Below are 21,198 nucleotides of genomic sequence, written 5' to 3'. Positions count from 1 at the left end.
CACCATCCAGAAGCTTCAGAACTGCTAAGCTGCCACCACAGCTGATGTTCTAGGATCACATTGCCTTTGCCATGATCGGCCTCAGCAAAATGGATGCTTCACACCTGCCTGTCCCTCCACGTAGCTCATAGCTCTAAAGTCTCACACAAATGGAATCTAAGTCATAAACAGAACCAGAGCCGCAAGGGAGTTTGAGAAATGTCGTGTTTATCTCTCCAGCCTCTGCAATTCGGGAAGCGAGCTAGGACGGGGCTGGAATGGATTTGGAGCAAACCAGTCAGTCTAAAGTATCTGCCATGACCTGCTGTATGCCAAGTCCCGTGAACATGCGCGATCGCATTTCTTTCTTACAAGAATTCAGGGAAGAAGGGCCTATAAATCAACCCTCCTTGACAGAGAAGGACACTACAGGAAATGGTGGGGCACACGTATGGTCTTAGTTGTGCTTGGGGAAGTTAGAAGAGGGCCCTCTGTCCACTCTGGGAGAGAAGGAAAGTGGAGCAGGGAGGGGACAGCTGCCTGGAGAAGCCAGGATGGAAGACGACTTCACAGGAGAATAAAGCAGCAGTCCCAAGGTGACAAAGGACAGCCAGAATGAATCTGAGAACTCACGAGTGGTGCTGCTGTACAAATTCATGCCAGATTCCGGAGGCCCTGCCCTCTCCACAAATCCATGCTGCCTCTGGTGGAAAGAACCAGAACTTACACACGCAACAAAGACACAAGAACACTTGCCTGGCTACATCCCAACAACCCCAGTTGCACCTGTGGCATGGAACAGGACTGCAAAAGTAAAGAACTCAGCAGGAAAGGCTTCCAGAAGGAGGTGAGTTTTTAGTGGGTTTGAGAGGAGAGGTGTTAGCGTATGCATGGCTGTCAAGAGGCAGAGGGTTTCAGATGAAAGAACTCATCTGTCCTCACGCCAAGACTCATGCCAAGGCTGAAAGGGGCAGCCACTGTAGCATATCAAAGCAGTGTCCTTGACTCAGGATGAAGGAGGTGAGTCAGTGTTTGGGAGAAAACAGTAAATAAATGGGCTGGGAAGGGAACTGATTGCAGGATAAAATCACGTGAAACCCTTCCTATGATTACAATTATATTCAAAAATTAGTAAAGTATGTATCAAAAATCAATTTGGAACAGAATGAAAATCTCGGGAGTGGGTCCTAGACATCTTCTAACAACCACTCGGGGTTGATTCTCCTGATTTGCCTGTCCTGAGGGCTGTTCCCAGTCTCAGCTCTCCTCCCCTGTGATGTAGCTCAAGCTTTTGGTGTATGGGGGCTGGGGCCCCTTTGCCACATCATTCCTTCCTGGAGACATCCTAGTAGGATCAAAAGGTACCTAAGCCAGGGAAAACAATAAATCTCAAGGAAATGGGACTCTTGGAGCTGGGAAATTCAGAAGAATTTGAGAAAGGGGCATCAACACCCCAGAAACATGGTGGCATGCATGATTCTTATTTTGCTTAAGCTTTATCAAACAATATATTTTAACAAGTCTTTCCATCTGCCAGGTTCAATGTTAAGCAATTTAATAATACATTATAAATAAATAAATAAATTCTCTTTCAGTTAAAAAAAATAATAATAATACATTACATCATTTAACCCTCAGAGCAATTACCTAGACTAAAGGCTATCCTCATTTTACAGATGAGAAAAACGAGGCTTAGAGGTCCCACAGCTAAGAACTGGACTCCACAGCCCACTGATTTAACCATCCTGCTATGCTGCCTTGATCTCTTCTTCCTTATTTGTGTTTTCCTATTATTTTTCACATGTTATGTTTGTATACTTGTCAGCTCCAAAAACTAGAAGTTTCTTAAAGTGCAATGATCAAGTCTAATTCATCTTTTGACACGCTTACCCCCAGCACCTGATGGAGACTAGCAAGCACATAGTAAGTGCTTAATATACGTGAGCTAGACAGAGCTTTGTGACACAATAATCATTCACCTTGTATACTTAAACCCAACAATTCTTGCAGGTATTCAGTTTCCAGCTAGCAAGTAGATGAAGTGAATCCTTTCATTAATATAGGACCATGGTCAAGTGTGAGGGTCTTGGAGCCCAATAGTCACAGGTTTGAATCCTGCCCCAGCCACTTCTTAGGGGTGTAATCTTAGGCAAATGTTAAAAGAAAAAAAAATTTTTTTACAATTTATTAAGAGTTATCCGTTAAAAAAAAGCACTGGTGTTGGGGCATGAAAAATAGCTGAGAAAGTTTATGATTCAGATGCTTAAATATATATATTAAATATGTATTTTACAAAAGTGGTAGATGCGTTGTTTCCCAGAAGAGTTCAGTGTCTTGCTAGCAGGCCTGCTTACCCTCTCAGGCCCCGCCTACTGAGAAAGACCCAGCAGCAAGAACAGGGACTAGTGGTTAAATGTTAACTTGTGTTTATTTCTCTACAACTGCCTGCTGTTTAATTTGGCCAACCCAGTGAAGATTCTTTCCTAAGCCTGTGTGTAATTTCTAAACACCAGACCTTCGACCTTTACACACATGCTAAACATTTATAGAGTGGGAGAGTTCTCCTTTTTCTCCATCAGTGGAGTGAATAAATACCAACATCCTCCTCTCCCCCCCCAAAAGTATTCTTTGATCTACACTACAGATAAACCGATAATAATTCATCCTGATCAGCTAAGGGCTGTAAAGCAGATTCTTTGATAAGCCAATTAATTTCAGAGGGCACTGGGGCTTGTTTCTTCCTGATGCTGATTTAGATTCTTAAAGTCATAGAACTTTAGAGCTGGAAAGAGATCTTTTAAATTAGCTCGTCAAACTGTCCGATTTTAACAGACAGTTAAAATCTGTTAAAACCAGATGAGAAAACTGTGAGCTGCAGAGAGGGAAAAGGCAGCGTAGACACATGTAGAGATGTTAAAGAAGAAAGAGCCATATAGGAATTGCTTTGTCACAACAATTTCTACACCATTTTAAGTTTTCTGTGGGATTGCTTTTTGTTTTCCTTTATAATCTGGTGATGCAAGTATAGTGTTTGAGCCTGGAATTGGAAATCCGTGGACACTGATGCTGTTTTGCACTGACGTCAGAAATATCTGAGAATCACTGCTGCCCCCTGCTGGAAATTTAAAATCTCCAGGTTATGTGGACTTCCTTTGAGTCAAAAAAATTAGAAAAGTAATATTTCCTTAGGTTAAGAAGTTTAAAAAGCATGAAAGGGTATAAAGAGAAATATGAACTCTGCCTCCTTTCAATCATATTTCCCAGTGATAACTGTCGTTAACAACTTTTTTGGAATATTCTTCCATATTTTTTCTACTTATGTGTATTTGTATATATCTATGCATAAGTATATATATTTTACACACAAATAGGACAATACTATATGCACTGTTTTGTAACATGCTTTTCTCTTTTTTCCTTAATTTATTTTACTGATTTTCAATAGGTAATACATTCAAACTAATCTAATCTAATGTTATTTCAATTATACCTCATTTTATTTATTTGTATTTATTTATTTATTTATTTTTTGCTGCGTTGGGTCTTTGTTGCTGCGTGCGGGCTTTCTCTTTGTTGCGGTGCACAGGCTTCTCATTACAGTGTCTTCTCTTGTGGCTGAGCACAGGCTCTAGGCGTGTGGGTTTCAGTAGTTGTGGCACGTGGGCTCAGTAGTTGTGGCTTGCGGGCTCTAGAGCACAGGCTCAGTAGTTGTGGCGCACGGGCTTAGTTGCTCTGCGGCATGTGGGATCTTCCCGGACCAGGGCTCAAACCCATGTCCCCAGCATTGGCAGGCGGATTCTTAACCACTGTGCCACCAGGGAAGTCCCCTCATTTTTTAAAAAAAAAAGACATATATCTTGAACATCTTCTCAAAGCAGTATATATTGACCAACCTTGTTTCTTTCAATGACAGAATAATATGTCATTGCTTGAGTGTATCATAAATTATTCATTCAGTCCTCTTTTGATGGAATAAAATGTAAATCTCTATAAAAGTAAGGACTTTATTATTTTTCTTGTTGTTACTGCTGTCTCTTGTAATGAGAATAATGCTCAATAAAATTTGTTTAATGAATGAATGGACATTCTCCTAGTTTCAAGTATTTTTCTGTTTCAAAAATGCCGCCCCAAGCCAGCAAGCCGCAACTAAGGAGCCCGTTGGCTGCAACTAAGGAGCACAAGTGCCGCAAATAAGGAGCCCACCTGCCACAACTAAGACCTGGCGCAACCAAAAAAAAAAAAAAAATGCTGCCCCAAATAACTTTGTGTCTATATTTTGGGGCATAGGATAAAATCTAGGAAGAAGTGTAGGTTCAAAGGCTTGCAAATTTTAAATTTTGATAGATGGTCAAATTGGTACTTTTAATGAAGAATGGATCCAGAGGTTTAATAATCCTATCATTCCCATCCCTGACTGGGCATCAAAACCAGAATCTCCCAGATAATTTAATTTAAAATAACTCCTTTCTGCACATTCCTTCTCTGTTCTAATTCATTAGCTGCTGGGGGGAGGGAATCTGTATATTTAACAGCCCTCCCCCCCCACCGTGATTCCAATGCACACTCAGGACTGGGGACAGCACATTACCTACCCACTTCTTGCTACACTGCAGCAGATGGAAATGTGCTCCTCTATCCTAATCTTAACATGGTTACTCATTTGTTATTCACCTGATGCTTATCGAGTGTCTACTGTGTGCAAGACCCTATGCTCTCTCTCCCAGAGGTAAGATTGTACAGGGGATGTGGTATGGATTTCGCCACTCCCATGGGTGGTAGTGCTGTGGGTGAGCGGGTGAGTTCGTTGGCAGTATGTGTGTTGGCTGGTGGCTGGGGTTTGGGGAGGGAGCAGTGTGTGGGTGAAACTCAGGAATCCTGCAGCACTACAGTGGCAGGAATTTTTAAAAGGCCCAGCCCTGCCCTGGGCGACATGTCTGTGTCTAACAAACATGGAGCCAGCCCAATTCTGAGCCCAACCCAGCCCCAGGCAACTGCTACTGGGGGTCCCCACAAGCGACGCATGGGGCAGGGCACAGTGCTTTCCCTCTGGGCCCTTCTAAGCCAGATAAAATATAATGCAGATGAAACACACATGGGAAATGCGCCATGGACAGCCAACAGATTGCGGTCATGAAAAAGGATGACAGATTCCACCGTCATTCACGACCCACCCAAATGTCACATCCTCTGGCAGTTCCTGACACAAGCAGGTGTGGTTTCCATGTACTCCATAGCACTTGAAATATAACAACAGAAAGAAAAAAGGGAAAAAAAAAACACCAAACCTGCTACTACTGCTACCTGAGGCTTATTATGTCAAAACTTCTAGCTGTTTTACTGGGCGACCCCATTATATTCTCCCAATAGTGCAGGGAACTCAGGGAAGTTAAATGACTAGATAAAGGCCACACAATTTGTTTAACAGAGTGGTCTTCATAATTTTTCTGCTTGCACATGCCATCAAATGATTTTGAAAAATGGTGTATCCCTAGAAACAGACACACTTATATGGCCATGTAATTTATAACAAAGGAGGCACCATAGAGAGTAGGAAAAGATCTTTTTAAAAAATGGTGCTGGGATCCCTGTATACCTACTGGGAAAAAAAAAATGAAATTGGACCTTACTTCACGCCATACACAAATATCAAATCCAGGTGGATAAAGACTTAAATGTGAAAGGCAAAAATCTACAGCTTTTTAGAAAATAGTATATATCTTCATGACTTATGAAGGAAAGGATTTCTTCAACAAGCCACTGACAGCGCTCATGATATAGGAAAAGAATGATAAATTCAATTACACTAAAATTACACAGTGGTTCTTAAGTATACTCCATAAAGAGTATAACAGATAAACCATAGAGTGAGAGAAGAGATTTGCAACAAATATAACAATATGCTCAACAGACGGCTGCAATATTAGGCTTAGGCACCAGTGTTAAATGGAACTGCTTTGGAAAGCAGCTCGGCATTCTTTGAATGTATATTATATTTTACAAGAAAAAAAAGAAAAAGAAAAGAAACTACTGCCTAAGAATATGTATCTCCTTGCACAATTTAAAGTTGACATCTAAAAGTTTTTCATCTTATTTACTTTTTTTTTTTAAACTTGTTAAAAGAATGCCCATAGCAACCTTATATGTAACTGCCCCAAGGTGGAAACAGCCCAAATATCTATGGAGAATGGATAAATTGTGTATTTTCATACAATGAAACACTACTTAGCAATAAAAAGGAACAGGGATGAATCTCAAAAACATGGTTATGCAAAAGAAGTCAGACACACAGAGTACCTACTACATGATTCTGTTTATATTAAATTCAAGAACAGACAAAACTAAGATGTATGAAACCCAAAGAGCAGTTGAGGATGCAGATTGACTCGAAAGAGGCATAACGGAACTTTCTGGAGTGGTTCATCATGTATTAACTAGATACAAAAGATGTAATTTCTGCACATTACAGATCTTAACATTTAAAAATAAAATTGTTATATCACTGTCATAAATATATCCAATGAAATATAAATACCATAGTGACTTGATATCCACTATCCATTTAAAAATAAAAAGATATGGACAGGGACTTCCCTGGTGGTGCAATGGTTAAGAATCTGTCTGCCAGTGCAGGGGACAGGGGTTCAAGCCCTGGTCCCGGAAGATCCCACATGCCGTGGAGCAACTAAGTCTGTGCACCACAACTACTGAGCCTGCGCTCTAGAGCCCATGAGCCACAACTACTGAGCCCGTGTGCCACAACTACTGAAGCCCATGCGCTTAGAGCCCGTGCTCTGCAGAAGCCACCTCAATGAGAAGCCCACGCACTGCAACAAAGAGTAGCCCCCACTTACCGCAACTAGAGAAAGCCTGCGTGCAGCAATTAAGACCCAATGCAGCCAAAAATAAATAAACAGATAGATAAATAAATAAAAAGATATGGACAAGCCCTTATTGAACAGTCATTTGGTTTTCTGTTGTTGTTGTTTTGCTGTTTTGGGGGGAGTTTTTTGGCCTCGCCGCAAGGCACGCAGGATCCTAGCTCCTGGACCAGGGACCGTATCCGTGCCCCCTGCACTGGAGCGCAGAGTCCTAACCCCTGGACTGCCAGGAAATTCCCCTTTTCTTTCCAGGTGTTTTTTTTCCCATACATTTTAAATCATTCTTTTTCTCCTTGAAATCCATGTCTCCCACCAAATACTACTCTGATGTAATATATTTTTCTGTTTGAAAGTCCCTTATTCATCACCTTATTATTCTGCAACAATGTACAACTTAACCTTAAAAAATATATTATGCCCACAAGGCTCTAAATATCAACAATCTTCTTTGGGCTTAAGTTAGCATTATGATTATTAGTTATACATTAATAATATTGATCAAAGCAGCATAAAATTATTCCCACTGAAAATTCATCTCTTAATGAAATGAATAAGAGAGTAGTTAATGGGACATTAGTTAGTTTTTTGAATTATGCCTTTATTTCCATCTAAACTCGGATTCTAAGCTAATAACATACATCACAGTAAAATTTAGATGGTAATGCCTTATCTTTTGCAAAGTGAGAGAAAAGATGATTGGGACAGGGAAACACTCAGGATCTCTGACCTTGGTGTGTTCTCAGATAGATTAGTTTTAAGAATGAGAAAACATGAAGGCTGATCCCTCTTGAAAAGGCTTCATGCCCAGGGATACATGAAATTCCAGTTTGAAGACCTCCAGTTTAGAGTGCGATGGAGACGGAATTCTAACCCAGGTATGCCCGACTCCCAGCCTAGATTCTTTCAACCTGCCCCATACAATCATAATTTATTCCTTATCGCTTTGGGTTGAAAAACCATTTCAGAAGAATTTATTTGCAGGGCATGGGGTAGTGGTGGGACTATAGAAATAATACATAACCATTGCTCAGAATTAAAATATAATGTCATTATTTTTACATGTTGGTCCCCCCCATCCAGACCTTGAACTCCCTGAAGGCAAGATTAGTGTTTTATCTATAGAGTTGTATCCCTAGAACCTACAGAGCTTCTACTCACAAAGTAAGACCTCAATAAACGTAGAGCAAATGCCCGTGGAGGACAAGACCATTTTTGAGTCTCTGACCTGCATGGATAAGAGGTGAAGCCAATGAGTAGCTTGGCTTTGAAGTTTAAGCTTCCCATTGTTTCCAACAGTTCCTTCCTCCATTCTTGGTTACGGAGAGTGTTTTCCCAAGCTAACATCCAATGCTTGGTGCCCTTGGCTTCAAGACAATTCCCTCGCTTAGCCTCCCAACTAGATTGCCTCTAATCCCACCTCAATGCCCCCCTCTATTGAATTTCTGTCACTCTCACTGTTGACCACAGAGAACTTTGGCCTGGGGGGGTTGGGAGGGACTAGCCAGGTGTGTGCTTGACACAAACGTCCCATGTGCTGAATCAAAAGGCCTGAAGAACTCCAGTCCACGCTGGGCTTCATTCCCTCTTGCTGTTCTCCAGCCCACAGAAGGCAGAACAGTATTTTGCAGACCTTTAGCACTCACATGTCACCTTCACAATATTTGGTACCTCCACAGGCCACCTGTACTCACATCACATTTTCTTTATATTACTCATTTTTTTTTAACCTAAATACCTACTCTACTCAAGCTTTGACCTGAGCAATAATATCCAACAGTAACAGGCTTGATTGATATGTACATTTCAAGTGCATGTTTTCAAAAATTCATCATTATTAATACTTTTAATGTTGGTGCACCATGCAAGACAATCTCATGTAACATATGACAGAAGATGCTGTCCTAGACAGGAAGTTAGACTCTGGAGCTCTCTTGAGCTTCTTCTATGAGTCAGGCACCATACTAAGGCTTCATAAAAGATAACATTATTGGAGATCTTTTCCCCCTACTCATTGTAGAAAATTAGGAAAACACAGAAAAGTCTAAGGAAGAAAAACTTGAAATCTCTTGTCATTCTATCTTGGTTAATAGCAAACATATCTGGATCTAAAACCTGACTCAAACATATTCATTATGATATCTTAGACAAGTCACTTAACCTCCTGGAGTCTCAGTTTATTCATCTTTAACACTGGTAAAATGAGACCTCTTTTATAAGATTTTGGTGAAAATTAAATGAAATGACAGATGTAAGGCACCCTAGCATAGTAAGTGATAAGTAGTAAATGTGCAAAAAAATTTTTATATGATTATTATGTCCATAAATTTGTTGTCACATTATATGTTTCTTTTTCTCTTCTTATTATATCTTGAGCATGAAATAATCTTTGGGTCCATAATTATTTATTTATTTTATGGGGGCATAGTTTTTATTACCAAATAAAATTCCTTACTATGAATGACTTAGTAAATAATTTTATTATCAGATTGTTTCAGTTCTAATTTTTTGTACATAATAAGTAATGCTGTGATGAAAAATCCTTGTACTTAAATCTTGGTGCTCATTTATGATTTTTCCATAGGATAAGTTTCTAAAAAATGGAATTTTTATGGCTCTTGCTTTTCTTTTCTTTTTTCTGGGTTGGTCTCCGGAAAAGTTGTACTGATTTACCTTCTCACCGGCACTGGCTGAAAGTGCCTGTTTCACAGCACCCTCCCTGACACTGGGTATTATTTATTTGTTAGAACCTTACTGATTTAACTGGAATATATCAGGCATTGTTTATAGGCCTTATTTCATCTTCACCACAACCCTCTGAAGGATCCATTTGGTAGCCTCTTGTCCTTGATTGGGAAAACAAGGCTTCCAGAGGTTAAATTCTTACCCAAGCCAGTACAGGTATACATCGTTTTATTGCGGGTCACAGATATTGTGTTTTTGGCAAATTGAAGGTTTGTGGCAACCCTGTGTGGAGCAAGGCTACAGACACCATTTTCCCAAGAGCATTTGCTCACTTTGTTTCTCTGTGTCACATTTTGGTAATTTTTGCAATATTTCAAAAATTTTTATTAGCATTATATTTGTTATGGTGATCTTTGATGCTACTATTGCAAAGAGATTATGACTCACTGAAGGCTCAGATGACAGCATTTTTTAGCAATAAAGTACTATTAAAGGGGATTTCCCTGGTGGCGCAGTGGTTAAGAATCTGCCTGCCAATGCAGGGGACAAGGGTTCGAGCCCTGGTCTGGGAAGATCCTGCATGTCGCGGAGCTACTAAGCCCGTGTGCCACAGCTACTGAGCCTGTGCTCTAGAGCCCTTGAGCCACAATTACTAAGCCCACATGCCACAACTACTGAAGCCCGCGTGCCTAGAGTCTGTGCTCCGCAACAAGAGAAGCCACCGCAATGAGAAGCCAGCGCATCTCAACGAAGAGTAGCCCCCGCTCGCCACAACTAGAGAAAGCCCACACGCAGCAACGAACACCCAATCCAGCTATAAATAAATAAATAAAATTAAAGAAAAAAAAGAATGCATTAAAAAAAAGTACTATTAAACTAAGGTTTTTTTTTTTTTGGCATAATGCTATCGCACACTTAATAGATTACAGTATAGTGTAAACATAACTTTTATATGCGCTGGGAAACCAAAAAATTCGTGTGACTCACTTCATTGCGGTGGTCCGGAACCAAATCTGCAATATCTCTGAGGTACTCCTGTTAAGTTGTTGGGCCAGGATAAGCCTATTTGGTCCTTAACATGCTGACTGTGGCTTTTCCCCTATACCACACTGCCTCCTGCTGGTGCCCATGGAGAGGGCATGAAGTCCTGAAATTCCTCAAATCAGATTCCTTAGATGAGAGTTAGGTATTTGTGATAAGGAAGAGAGTGATGTTGGGACAACCATATAATGGTCGGACTTTGAAAAATGGGGAGAAAATTCATCAAGCTTTTCACTTAATATTTATGCAATTTATGTGAGTTATACCTTAACTTAAAAAAAAAGAAAAATGAGAAGATTTTTGATAGAGAAGAGGAGGAAAGACTTTTCAGGCAGGCAATGGGTGAGTTAATAAAAATAGCTCACACTTACTGAATCCTCACAACAAGCCAAGCCCTTCACTAAGGGCACTGGAAATAGTAATTCATTTAATTTTCATACAATCACCATGAGGTACCTCTATTATTTGTACTTGACAGATGAAGAAACAGGGGCACAGAGATGGTTAAGTAACTTGCTCAAAGTTACACGTCTAGCAAATGGAACAGTCAGGATCTGAGGCAGGTAATTTGGCTCCTGGTTAAGGCAGGCAGACTGGGATCACAAAGTAGCCACACTCACCAAAGATCTGTCAGACTGACAGGTCTCTTCCCCTATTCTGGAATGTTCACCATACAAAGATTTTGTCAGATCAGGAATACTGTACAGATTAAGGTCCGTGTCTAATTCATTCAAGGATCCATCATGTCATTTCACGTCCTCATTGATGCTGCCACTTGCCCTCCTGAGTTGTCCTTTAGTGACTCCAAACTTGATCTTTGCTGATTCTAGTCCAGTGGGGTTGGTAGAACAGCTTTTGAAGCTAGACCAGTTACTGGGCCTCCCATGGAGGAGGCACACCCACCCACCAGAAATGGGATTTCTCTCTTTAGTCCAGATACTGGGTGGTGAATTCCAAGAGCATCAGAGATACTGATAGTTGGCTTACATCCTATGTCCCTACTTCCTTCCTACACCACTCAAGGCCTATCCAGTCCTTTGGAAATGCCCCTTACTCACCCACTCTTCTGCCTGTGGAAGATATGGTAGATGTGGAAGATAGTGATACACACAATGAAGAAGTGGGGAACAGGCTCTCCAAGGTCAGTGTGGCAAACCCATCACAGAAATGCAAAGAAGTAAGTAAGGCTCAGGAACACGTCCAGTAAGGTGGAGGATGGAAGTGGATTTGGAACTGGGGTTGGACAAGAACAGACTTGAAAAGGAGAAAGGGACCTCTCCAGGCCTATCTACAAGGATAGAAAGGGAGAAAAGAACTCAGGGAAAGTATCCTGTGCAGTCATAAGATTATGTAGTCAGCTGTTCTGTATCTAGAAAATCATGACACAAACACCTAAGAAATGGGAAGCAGCTGTAAGAATGTTCCTGTTTGAGTAAATGTAGTTTGTTGGTGGACATGAAATTAAATTTCAGTAAATATAATTTGCTGGTGGTACAGTTTTTCAACATGTATCAAAATCCTTACTCACGTGCCTATTCAATTTTATCCAACCTCAAGAAATGTGACAGGCCCTGGGCTAGGTTCTGGGATGCAGGGTAAAAAACAAGACAGAGTACCAGCCCCCAAAGGAGCTAACTGTGAAGAACGTATTTCAGGAAGGGTGAAGTAGGAGGTGCTAAGGAGGGAGCAGCAAGGGGATTTAACCTAATCCAGAAAGTCAAGAAAGGGTGAAATGTCTTTTAAGTGAGGCTTGAAGAACGGGAAGGATTTAGTTAGGCTGGAATGGACAAGATGAAGGCTCTGGGCAAATTGAGTAGTAGCTGAAAAGGAAATGATAGAAGTTGTATACACACACACACAAAACGTGAGCCCAAAATGAGGTTGGCAAATAGGCGAATTCTTCAGGCTTTAGAAGTCATTTTAAGGAGTCTGCACCATGTTCAAAAGTAAAAGGGAAGAGTGATGAGTGATGAGTGAATGTTCTGATCCGTGTTCTACTGCGTATTCTTCGACTCAGTAATTCTACTTTAAGGAAATTATCCTAAGGAAATAATTATGAATTTCTGCAACGATACAGTTAAAAGGATGTTTCTAATATTGAGACTGTCTAGAATTGCAAAATTTTGAAATAACCTAAACGTCTTACAGTAGTGGTTTAGATAAAGAAGACGTTGGTTCATCCATATATTGGAATGCTATGTAGCTGCTAAAGATACTGTAGAAAAAAAAATTAATGACATGGAGAAATGCAAAATGAAGGTTATATAAAATATACATAGTATAATCTCAGTATTGCGTGCGCACACGCACACACACACACACAAATAGGTATACAAGACACTGGAATGCTATAAACCTAAATGTCAACTTACCTTTTCATGTGGGATTATGGCTGATTTAAATGTTAACGTGTTTATTATTTTTTCTAACTGTTCTAAATATGCTATTTTTGTAATTTAAAAACTATGTCTTAGAAAAAAGAATTAAAAAAGAAAAAACAAAAATTTAAAAAGAGAAAAATTTTAAGAAAAAAAAATTTTTTTTCTAATTATACATCTTATATGTCTTAGAGGTTCCTGCGGTGCCGGCCATATTCTATTTCTTGACCTCGGCTGGGTTAACACTGGCCTTTTGCTTTACTTGTTAAAATGTAAACTTGTTTAATAAAGTTTCCTCTCTGCATTTTACATTTCACGATTTTAAAAATGTTTAATAAGCTTCACACATTTATCTTTCAATATTTTATACACAGCCCAGCGTCTCTAGTATAGCGTTCCACAATTTCGGAGCAAAGTTGACACCGCCAACCGCCGTTGGTTTACCCGTCTGGGCAGCATGGACTTCAAGTCCCAGCAGGCATTGCGGCCGACACACCGGGAACTACGGGGTCCGAGAGGAAGGCTGGGAGAGACCGGTCCTTGCCCTCCCAGAAGCCCGCGGGCGGCTCGGAACGCCGTCCATATCATGGCCGCGGGAGCCGGGACGGCGGGCTCCGCTTCCGGCCCGGGCGTCGTGCGTGACCCGGCGGCGTCACAGTCGAAGAAGCGTCCCGGCAGGGAGGGCGCGCAGCGATCGGACGCGATGGCGGGAGGAGGCGGGAGCAGCGACAGCAGCGGGAGGGCTGCAGGCAGGCGGGCGTCCCGCAGCGGCGGGCGGGCTCGGCGGGGGCGCCACGCACCGGGGCTGGGGGGCGCCGCGGAGCGGGGCGCGGGGGAGGCGCGGCTGGAGGAGGCAGTCAACCGCTGGGTGCTCAAGTTCTACTTCCACGAGGCGCTGCGGGCCTTTCGGAGTAGCCGGTACGGGGACTTCAGGCAGATCCGGGACATCATGCAGGGTGAGGGCCGGGCCTGGGGAAGGAGGCTGGGGCTCCTGGGAAGGTGATCTGTGGGGCCCGAGTGTAGCGGCTGGGGGTCGCCGAGCCAACGATGTCTTCTTTCCCAGCTTTGCTTGTCAGGCCCTTGGGGAAGGAACATACCGTGTCTCGGCTGCTGCGGGTTATGCAGTGTCTGTCGCGCATTGAAGAAGGGGAAAATTTAGGTATGGCTATTTTTTATGTTCTTCTCTGGGCTTTACTTATTTAGGGTTACGTTGTTTTCAAACTTACATCCTAGACTGAAGGGTTCAGGGTTAAGGTGGGCTACTATGTTTCAATCACGGTGTTTATTCTCTGGCCTTAGTTTTCTCCACTTAGTATTCTGTTGGCTGCTTTTCTGTGTTTTTTATTTCCTCCCACCTGTTTCTTGCTCGCCCCAACTTTGTTGCTATCTAAAGTGAATTATGTGAAGATGGCCATTTTTCCTCCATAGTAGAGTGTTTTTAAAGTATGAACACTTTTTTTTTCTTTTCCTAAGTTGAACTTGACAGCTGTTTAGCAAAATGATCTTTAGCTTCTGGCCGTTTGTATCTGATCCTGCCATTTGAGATACAGATGCATGTATTAAAAAATAACTTTTTACCTGTCTTGAAAATTAGTCACTTGAAATTCATGGATTTGAATTTGGACCCTTAACATGTTTGTAAGCCTGTAGCCAGTATGTCAGCAGATTAAATGCAAATCTTACTATATTTGCATGTTTCTTTTCTATATATATATATATATATATATATATATATATATATATATATATATATATATATATATACATACATATATTTGAACATAATTCTTCTGCTCTTTAGAAAATAGGTTAAAGTGAAAATTGTGCTCTTTGTCCTAGACTGTTCCTTTGATATGGAGGCTGAGCTCACACCACTGGAATCAGCTATCAATGTGCTGGAGATGATTAAAACGGAATTTACACTGACAGAGGCAGTGGTCGAATCCAGTAGAAAACTGGTCAAGGAGGCTGTAAGGCTCTATTTTAAATTTTTTTTCTTTTACCAAAGATCAGAGGTCTTTGAGGATCAGTGCTTATTTTTTGTGTGTGGGGTAGAAGACAAACAGGGATGGAGAGAGAGCAAGTGAGCACACTCAGAACACATAACTCACACACATAGATGTTATTTCATCAGGTGACCCCTTCCTAGCCCAGACTTGGAAAGAACTGTTAATGGCAGGTGCTCAGCTTTTGTGATTTTGGTGGTCTCCCTAGTGGCCCTGGCAGGAGGGGCCACAGTACACAGGAAGTGAGTTTGCATTGAAGAATGACATTTTGTAGGTTATTATTACCATTCAGAGCAGCATCGTGAAAGGGCTAAAAGTAACTGGCCTAGGATCTTGTCACCCTTGTTTATTATAGACCAAGGAGAATAGCTGGTGCCTTGGGAAATGTGGGACTGCTTTGAGCTCTTTCATGCAGTTGCAGAAAGAGGCTTAGGGAACATTCCCCTGAACAGACAGAATCAGAGGTGCTGAGATATCAGCCATTTCGAAAAACAGTAGTGGTAGAAGGCTGGCGCAGGCAGTGTTCTCGACAAGAAAAAAGCTTGTAGAGTGTCTAGGAATTTGGGACTGGAACTATGTCATGGCTCAGGTAGCTTCAAGTAGTGGAACTTATTTATATTTAAAACATTGAAGCAGCCATGGAAACCAGTCAGAAAAAGCTTTTTCTTCTCCAATAACCAAGGCTGGGGGTGTGGAAGCAGATGCAGAGGTGGGGACTGAAGGACAACAGCTCAGCATTGCCTTGGCGGTAAAAGTAAGGAAATTGGTAAGAAAAGATAACAGCACCTCGTAAAAGGACGGGATCTTGGGGGCGGCGGGGGGGGGGTAAGGGACAAAACCTTGTTTAGCAAAGACTTTCTGTCCCTTGGCTATGTGCTGGGTACTCAGACACCCTGTTTAAAAAAACAACAGTTAAAAAACTGTGTGTGGGGTGCAGATATTTTATTTATTCAGTTAAGGACCTTGGGCAGGAACTACTGTTGGTCTTACAAAGAATGCTTAGAAAATTCCAATTCCAAGGAGGAATGATTGCAAGAATAGATTTTTAGTATAGGTAAGTCAGGTTTGTGTTGGAGGTAAAATACCAGAAAAGACATATTAGCAAGGGAGGAGCAATCCAGGGCTACTTTCAGAATAGCTAAGGATATTTTGGATGGGAAGAAGTGGTACCAGTTCAGGGTAATTCATGTAACTACTGTTAAGTAGCCAGCTAATTCAGAAATGTAACTCCTCCAGAACACAAGGGGTATAGATCTGTCTTCTGGCTGCTCTTCTGGTAGAGTCTGTGGGCTTTTATCTTTCAGTTGAATATTTATTATTTAAGTTCATAGATCTCTTGTTTGGGGGCTTCATTAGGAAAAATCTATTAGCAAAATCCAGATTCCCTTAAAATAGTCAACCATTTTCTTATGTTGACTCCCTTCTGCTTTTTCATTTTCCACCAGGTACCAGATCTCTTGTTACTATATTACTGTTAACTGCTGTGTAACAAATTAACCCCAAATTTAACAGCTTAAAACAATAAATATTATCATTCAGTTTCCAAGAGTCAAGAAGCTGGTAGTGATTTAGCTGTGTTTCCTACTCGAGGTCTCTCATGAGGTTATAGTCAAGCTGCCTGCCAGGGTTGCAGTCATCTCAAGACTCAACCAGGGCTGATGGGTCTGCTTCCATGCTCCCTCACATGGATGTTAGCAGGACTCACTTCCTCGCTGGCTGTTGGCTGGAGACTTCAGCTCCTCGCCTCTCCGTAGGGCTACTTACAACAAGGTAGCTTGCTTCCCCTAGAGGATCCCAGAGAACAAGAGCCCAAGACAGAAAGCTGTAGTCTTTTATAAATTAATCTCAGAAGTGACATACCACTTCTACCATATGCTCTTGGCCACACAGACCTGACCAGCTGGATTTGTGGGTGGAATGGCACTATGCAGGAGGTGGGTATCATTGGGAGCCACCTTAGAGGCTGGCTACCATAGTTACCTTGATATCCAAGTTATTAAATGATACCGTATCACATGTCTCTTTGATTTATTTTTTTTTTAATTTCTCATTTAGTCATAGAATTTGTTACCTTGGAATGCATAGGCTCATTGAGGCTTTTTGATGCATTTTTAAGATCTCTAAAGTATCACAGCAATTTATCTTAAAGTTTATTAAATTTTTTAAAAAGTTTATCAAATAAGTTGTTTGTTAAGTTAGAGCTTCTCAATGTATGATCCAGGGATCTTTTGCAGGTCTTCGGGACCCTTTCAGGGGTCAAAAATTTCTTTATATTAATGCCAAAATGTTAGTTGAGGTTTTCAGTGCACTGACATTTACACTGATGATGCAAAAACAGTGATGGGTAAAATTTCTGGTGCCTTAGCGTGACCGTGACCAAGGCAGTGGTAAATTGTACTGGTAGTCATTGTATTCTTCATTGCCACATGCTTGCAGTTTAAAAAATAAAAAACAGCCAGTTTCAATTAAGAATGTCTTTGATGAAGCAGTAAAAATTACTAATTTTATTAAGTCTCGAGCAGATGTTTTTCCAGTATTTCGTCTGACAATATAGGAAGTTTTTCTGTAGCATTTCTGCTGCATACCAAAACATGATGGTTTTCTTCCGGATAAGTACTTGTGTGATTGAGTTGCATGCTGCTGATCTAGCTGCTTTTGTAATGGAATACCATTTTTACTTGAAATAACTGACAAACTTTGGTTATTCAGATGTGGTAATCTGGCAGTCACTTCAAGGAAAACAAGTGACAGTATTTGTTGGCAGAGGTAAAATTCAAGCTTTCAGGTGAAAATTAGAATTTTGGAAAACTTATATTCATGTGCTTGGTAGCTTCCCAATATTCAGACTTTTCTGATATGACTGATGGTGATATTAACAACTGTGATTTTAAAAAGATTTTTAACAAATGTATCAACATTTGGAAGATCATAACTCAGTAAACCAGTAATTTCCAAATGATCGATGAATTGTATTGCAAAATCATTCATGGGTAACAGATCCATTAAAAGTACAAGACAGACTAACAGATTCTAGTGTAATAACGATGAAGAGTTCACTTGCCAAAGTTTGGTGTAGAGTCAAAGAAGACTGTCCACATTTTCTGAAAGAGCTATTAAAATACTACTCCCTTTTCTAATTTTATATCTGTGTGAGGCCAGATTTTTTAATATATTTCAACCAAAACAACATATCACAACAGAAGAAATGCAGAAGCAGATATGAGAATACCATCTTTCTTCTATTAAACCAGATATTAAGGAGATTTGGAAAAATGTAAAACAATGCCACCCTTCTCATTAAACTTTTGTCTTATTAAATAAGTAACTTTTCATAAAGATATGTTATTTATGTTAACCTGTAATGAGTTTGTTATTTTTTAATGAATTAATAAATATTTTAAATTTTTCTCAGTTTTATATTTCTAATACAGTGAATACAACGGATATAACCCACATAAACAAAAGCTCTTTGGGGTCCTCATTAACAGTTTACAGTATAAAGAAAGAGTCCTGAGACCAAAAAGTTTGAGAATTGCTTCTGTAAGCTGATAATAGTATTGGGACTACGTTGGTTTTCTTTTCATAACTAAAAGAGAGATGCCTCAGATTTCTGTGAACAGGAGAGAGTAACATATATGGCATGTTCTTGGGAAGCATTTAGGTGTTGCTTTTGCTGTGCACCTTTGGTAATAGCACCTTGATTTTCTTTGAGGACCTTACCACATTTGAGGGGCTGGTGCATCAGACACAATGTCTTAAAACGTTAATTCTTGAAACAAAAAGCTTTGTCAAGGCTTTTTGAGCATCTGTGCTTCCCATAACAGCCTGGTTTCTTTGGTGAGTTTGCTTTTTTAGCCTTTCTTCACTTCTGTGAGTTTGGTTTTCTCTTCTTATGTCCTTTCTGGCCTTGCCTCCAACATAAACCTATCTCACCTATATTGAAAATCTGTGCTTGGAATTTCCCTTTTGTTTAAGTTAGCCAGAGACCGTTGCTATTGCTTAGATGGTAAGAACCTTAACAGAAACATAAGAGAAGAAATTATACTTATTTCAAAAACTTTCAAGTTTTCAAAAAGCAAAGTTTGATCTCTTAAAAAACAAAAATGAAAAAACTTCCCAGGAAATTAATGCATAGTTTTAAAAAAGCTCACAGTACAGACTTTGGAGGCAGACTTTCAATTAAGATTTTGAAAGCATTCACATTTCCTTTCTTGTTTCACAAATTAAGCATAGTAGGAGCTGTGTTCCAGTTCTGGGAAAGATAGATAAGCATATTCTTCTTTCTTTTTTTTTTTTTTGGCCACACCACGTGGCATGTGGGATCTTAGTTCCCTGACCAGGGATCAAACCTTTGCCTCCTGCAGCGGAAGCACAGAGTCTTAACCATTGGACCCAGGGAAGCCCTTCTTCTGTCTTTCTTAATGCAAGTATAAATCCTGGACAGAATGAATGGAGAACTCAGAAATGTAAAGGGCAGTAAGCAAATGGAGAAGACCAGAATATGAAGGTCCACCAAACTGGTGATGAGTAGATTACCATTTTTTCCCTTTCCAGTATCACCAGGCCTGGACTTGAAGGATCCTGAAACCTGGAAGTACACCCCAGGTGTGGATAGAAAGAACTCCAAGAGATGCTCTCTCTGGTCTGAAGAGCAGGAAAGGGTATCTGCTAAGGGTCAGAGAGGGTGGAAGAAATCTCTTTTTTTTTTTCCTTTTTTCCCTTCTCTATCCTAGCACCCAGGCAATACTACACAGGTAGCAGCAGTGACCCAGTGATGACAGAGGCAGGAGGGCAGGCACCTAAACGTAAAGGAAGAGAACCCTTTCTCTTTAGCAGTGGAGCTGTGATTCCCAGAAGTTGAAGTGGATTCCATTCCTTTTTTTTTTTTACTGTCTATCCTGATGCTTAGTCCTGGATGCAGATGCAGTTAGTGTGTGGCAGAATAGGGAAACTAAAGCCCCAGGAATGCAAGGCTGGTTCAATATTTGAAAATCAGTGACTGTAATTTACCCTGTTGGTCCAAAGGAAAAGCATATGATCATATCAATTGAAGCAGAAAAAGCGTTTGACAAGATTCAACATTAGTTCATGGTAAAAACACTCAGCACACCAGGAATAGAAGGGAACTTCCTCAACCTGATAAAAGGCATCTACAAAAAAAACTACAGGTAACATCATAGTTAATGGTGAAGAATGGAATGCTCTGACCTTAAGATCCAAAGTAACGCAAAGGTGTCTGTTCTCACCACTTCCACTCTACATCATACTAGAAGACCTAGCCAGTGCAGTAAGTCAAGAAAAATAAAAGGCAACAGATTGGAAAAGAAGGAATAAAATTGTCCCTTTTTCCAGATGACATGGCTATCCATACAGAAAATTCCATGAAATATACCAAAAAAGCTATAATAAGTAAGTTTAGCCAGACTGTAGGATACAAGATCAACACATAAAATCAATCATATTTTCATATGCTAGCAGTGAAATGAAATGAAAATGAAAATTCTGCAATGAAATTACCAAAACAGTTATTTACAATAGCTCCAAAAAAGAAAAGAAAAATACTTAGGTATAAGTCTAACAAAACATGTGTAGGATCTGTATGTGGAAAAAAACAAAATGCTGATGATGAAATCACAACCTACTAAATGGAAAGACATACCCTGTTCATGGATTGGAAGACCTAATATAGTTAAGATGTCAGTTCTCTCCAATTAATCTATGGATTTAATATAATTCTAATCACAATCTCAGCAGGATTTTCTGTAGATACAGACTGATTCTAAAAGACATATGGTAAGGTTAAAAAAAAGACTAAACTAACGAAAACAATTTTGTAAAAGAAGAATGAAGCTGGAGGACTCACTACCCAATTTTAAGAATTACTATAAAGCTACAGTACTCATGACTGTAGATATATAGATTCGTGGAACAGAAGAGAGTCCAGAAATAGACCCACACAAATATGACTGATCAATTTTTAACAAAAAATGTGAAGGCATTTCAATGGAAAAAGATATTCAACGGAAAAAGGATAGTCTTCAACAACTGGAATTAAAACAACTGGATGTCCCTATGCAAAAAATAAATGAACCTTGACCTACAACTCATACCAAAATTGATTCAAAGTGGATCATAATATGAATGTAAGATGTAAAGCTATAACTTTTAGAAGAAAACATGAAAAAAAAACTTCATGTCCTGAACTTAGGCAAAAAGTTTTTAGATATGACACTA

General features: G+C 40.2%; 1 protein-coding gene across 2 annotated transcripts in view; it reads left to right on the top strand.

The window, feature by feature from the left end:
* Positions 1-473: 473 nt before the first annotated feature.
* Positions 474-21,198, top strand: part of TERF2 (telomeric repeat binding factor 2) — a 36,032-nt gene continuing 15,307 nt past the window's right edge. For both annotated transcript variants that reach the window (XM_059904845.1, XM_059904844.1), the window contains exons 1-4: positions 474-826; positions 13,333-13,914; positions 14,022-14,117; positions 14,798-14,928. In XM_059904845.1, the coding sequence (XP_059760828.1) occupies positions 13,416-13,914; positions 14,022-14,117; positions 14,798-14,928 (726 nt within the window). In that variant the 5' untranslated portion in view covers positions 474-826; positions 13,333-13,415. The remainder of the gene's footprint in view (positions 827-13,332; positions 13,915-14,021; positions 14,118-14,797; positions 14,929-21,198) is intronic.

The sequence above is a fragment of the Balaenoptera ricei genome, chromosome 19, assembly GCF_028023285.1.
Source record: "Balaenoptera ricei isolate mBalRic1 chromosome 19, mBalRic1.hap2, whole genome shotgun sequence".
NCBI classification, from domain to species: Eukaryota; Metazoa; Chordata; class Mammalia; order Artiodactyla; family Balaenopteridae; genus Balaenoptera; species Balaenoptera ricei.
This window is presented reverse-complemented; position numbering and strand designations above follow the sequence as displayed.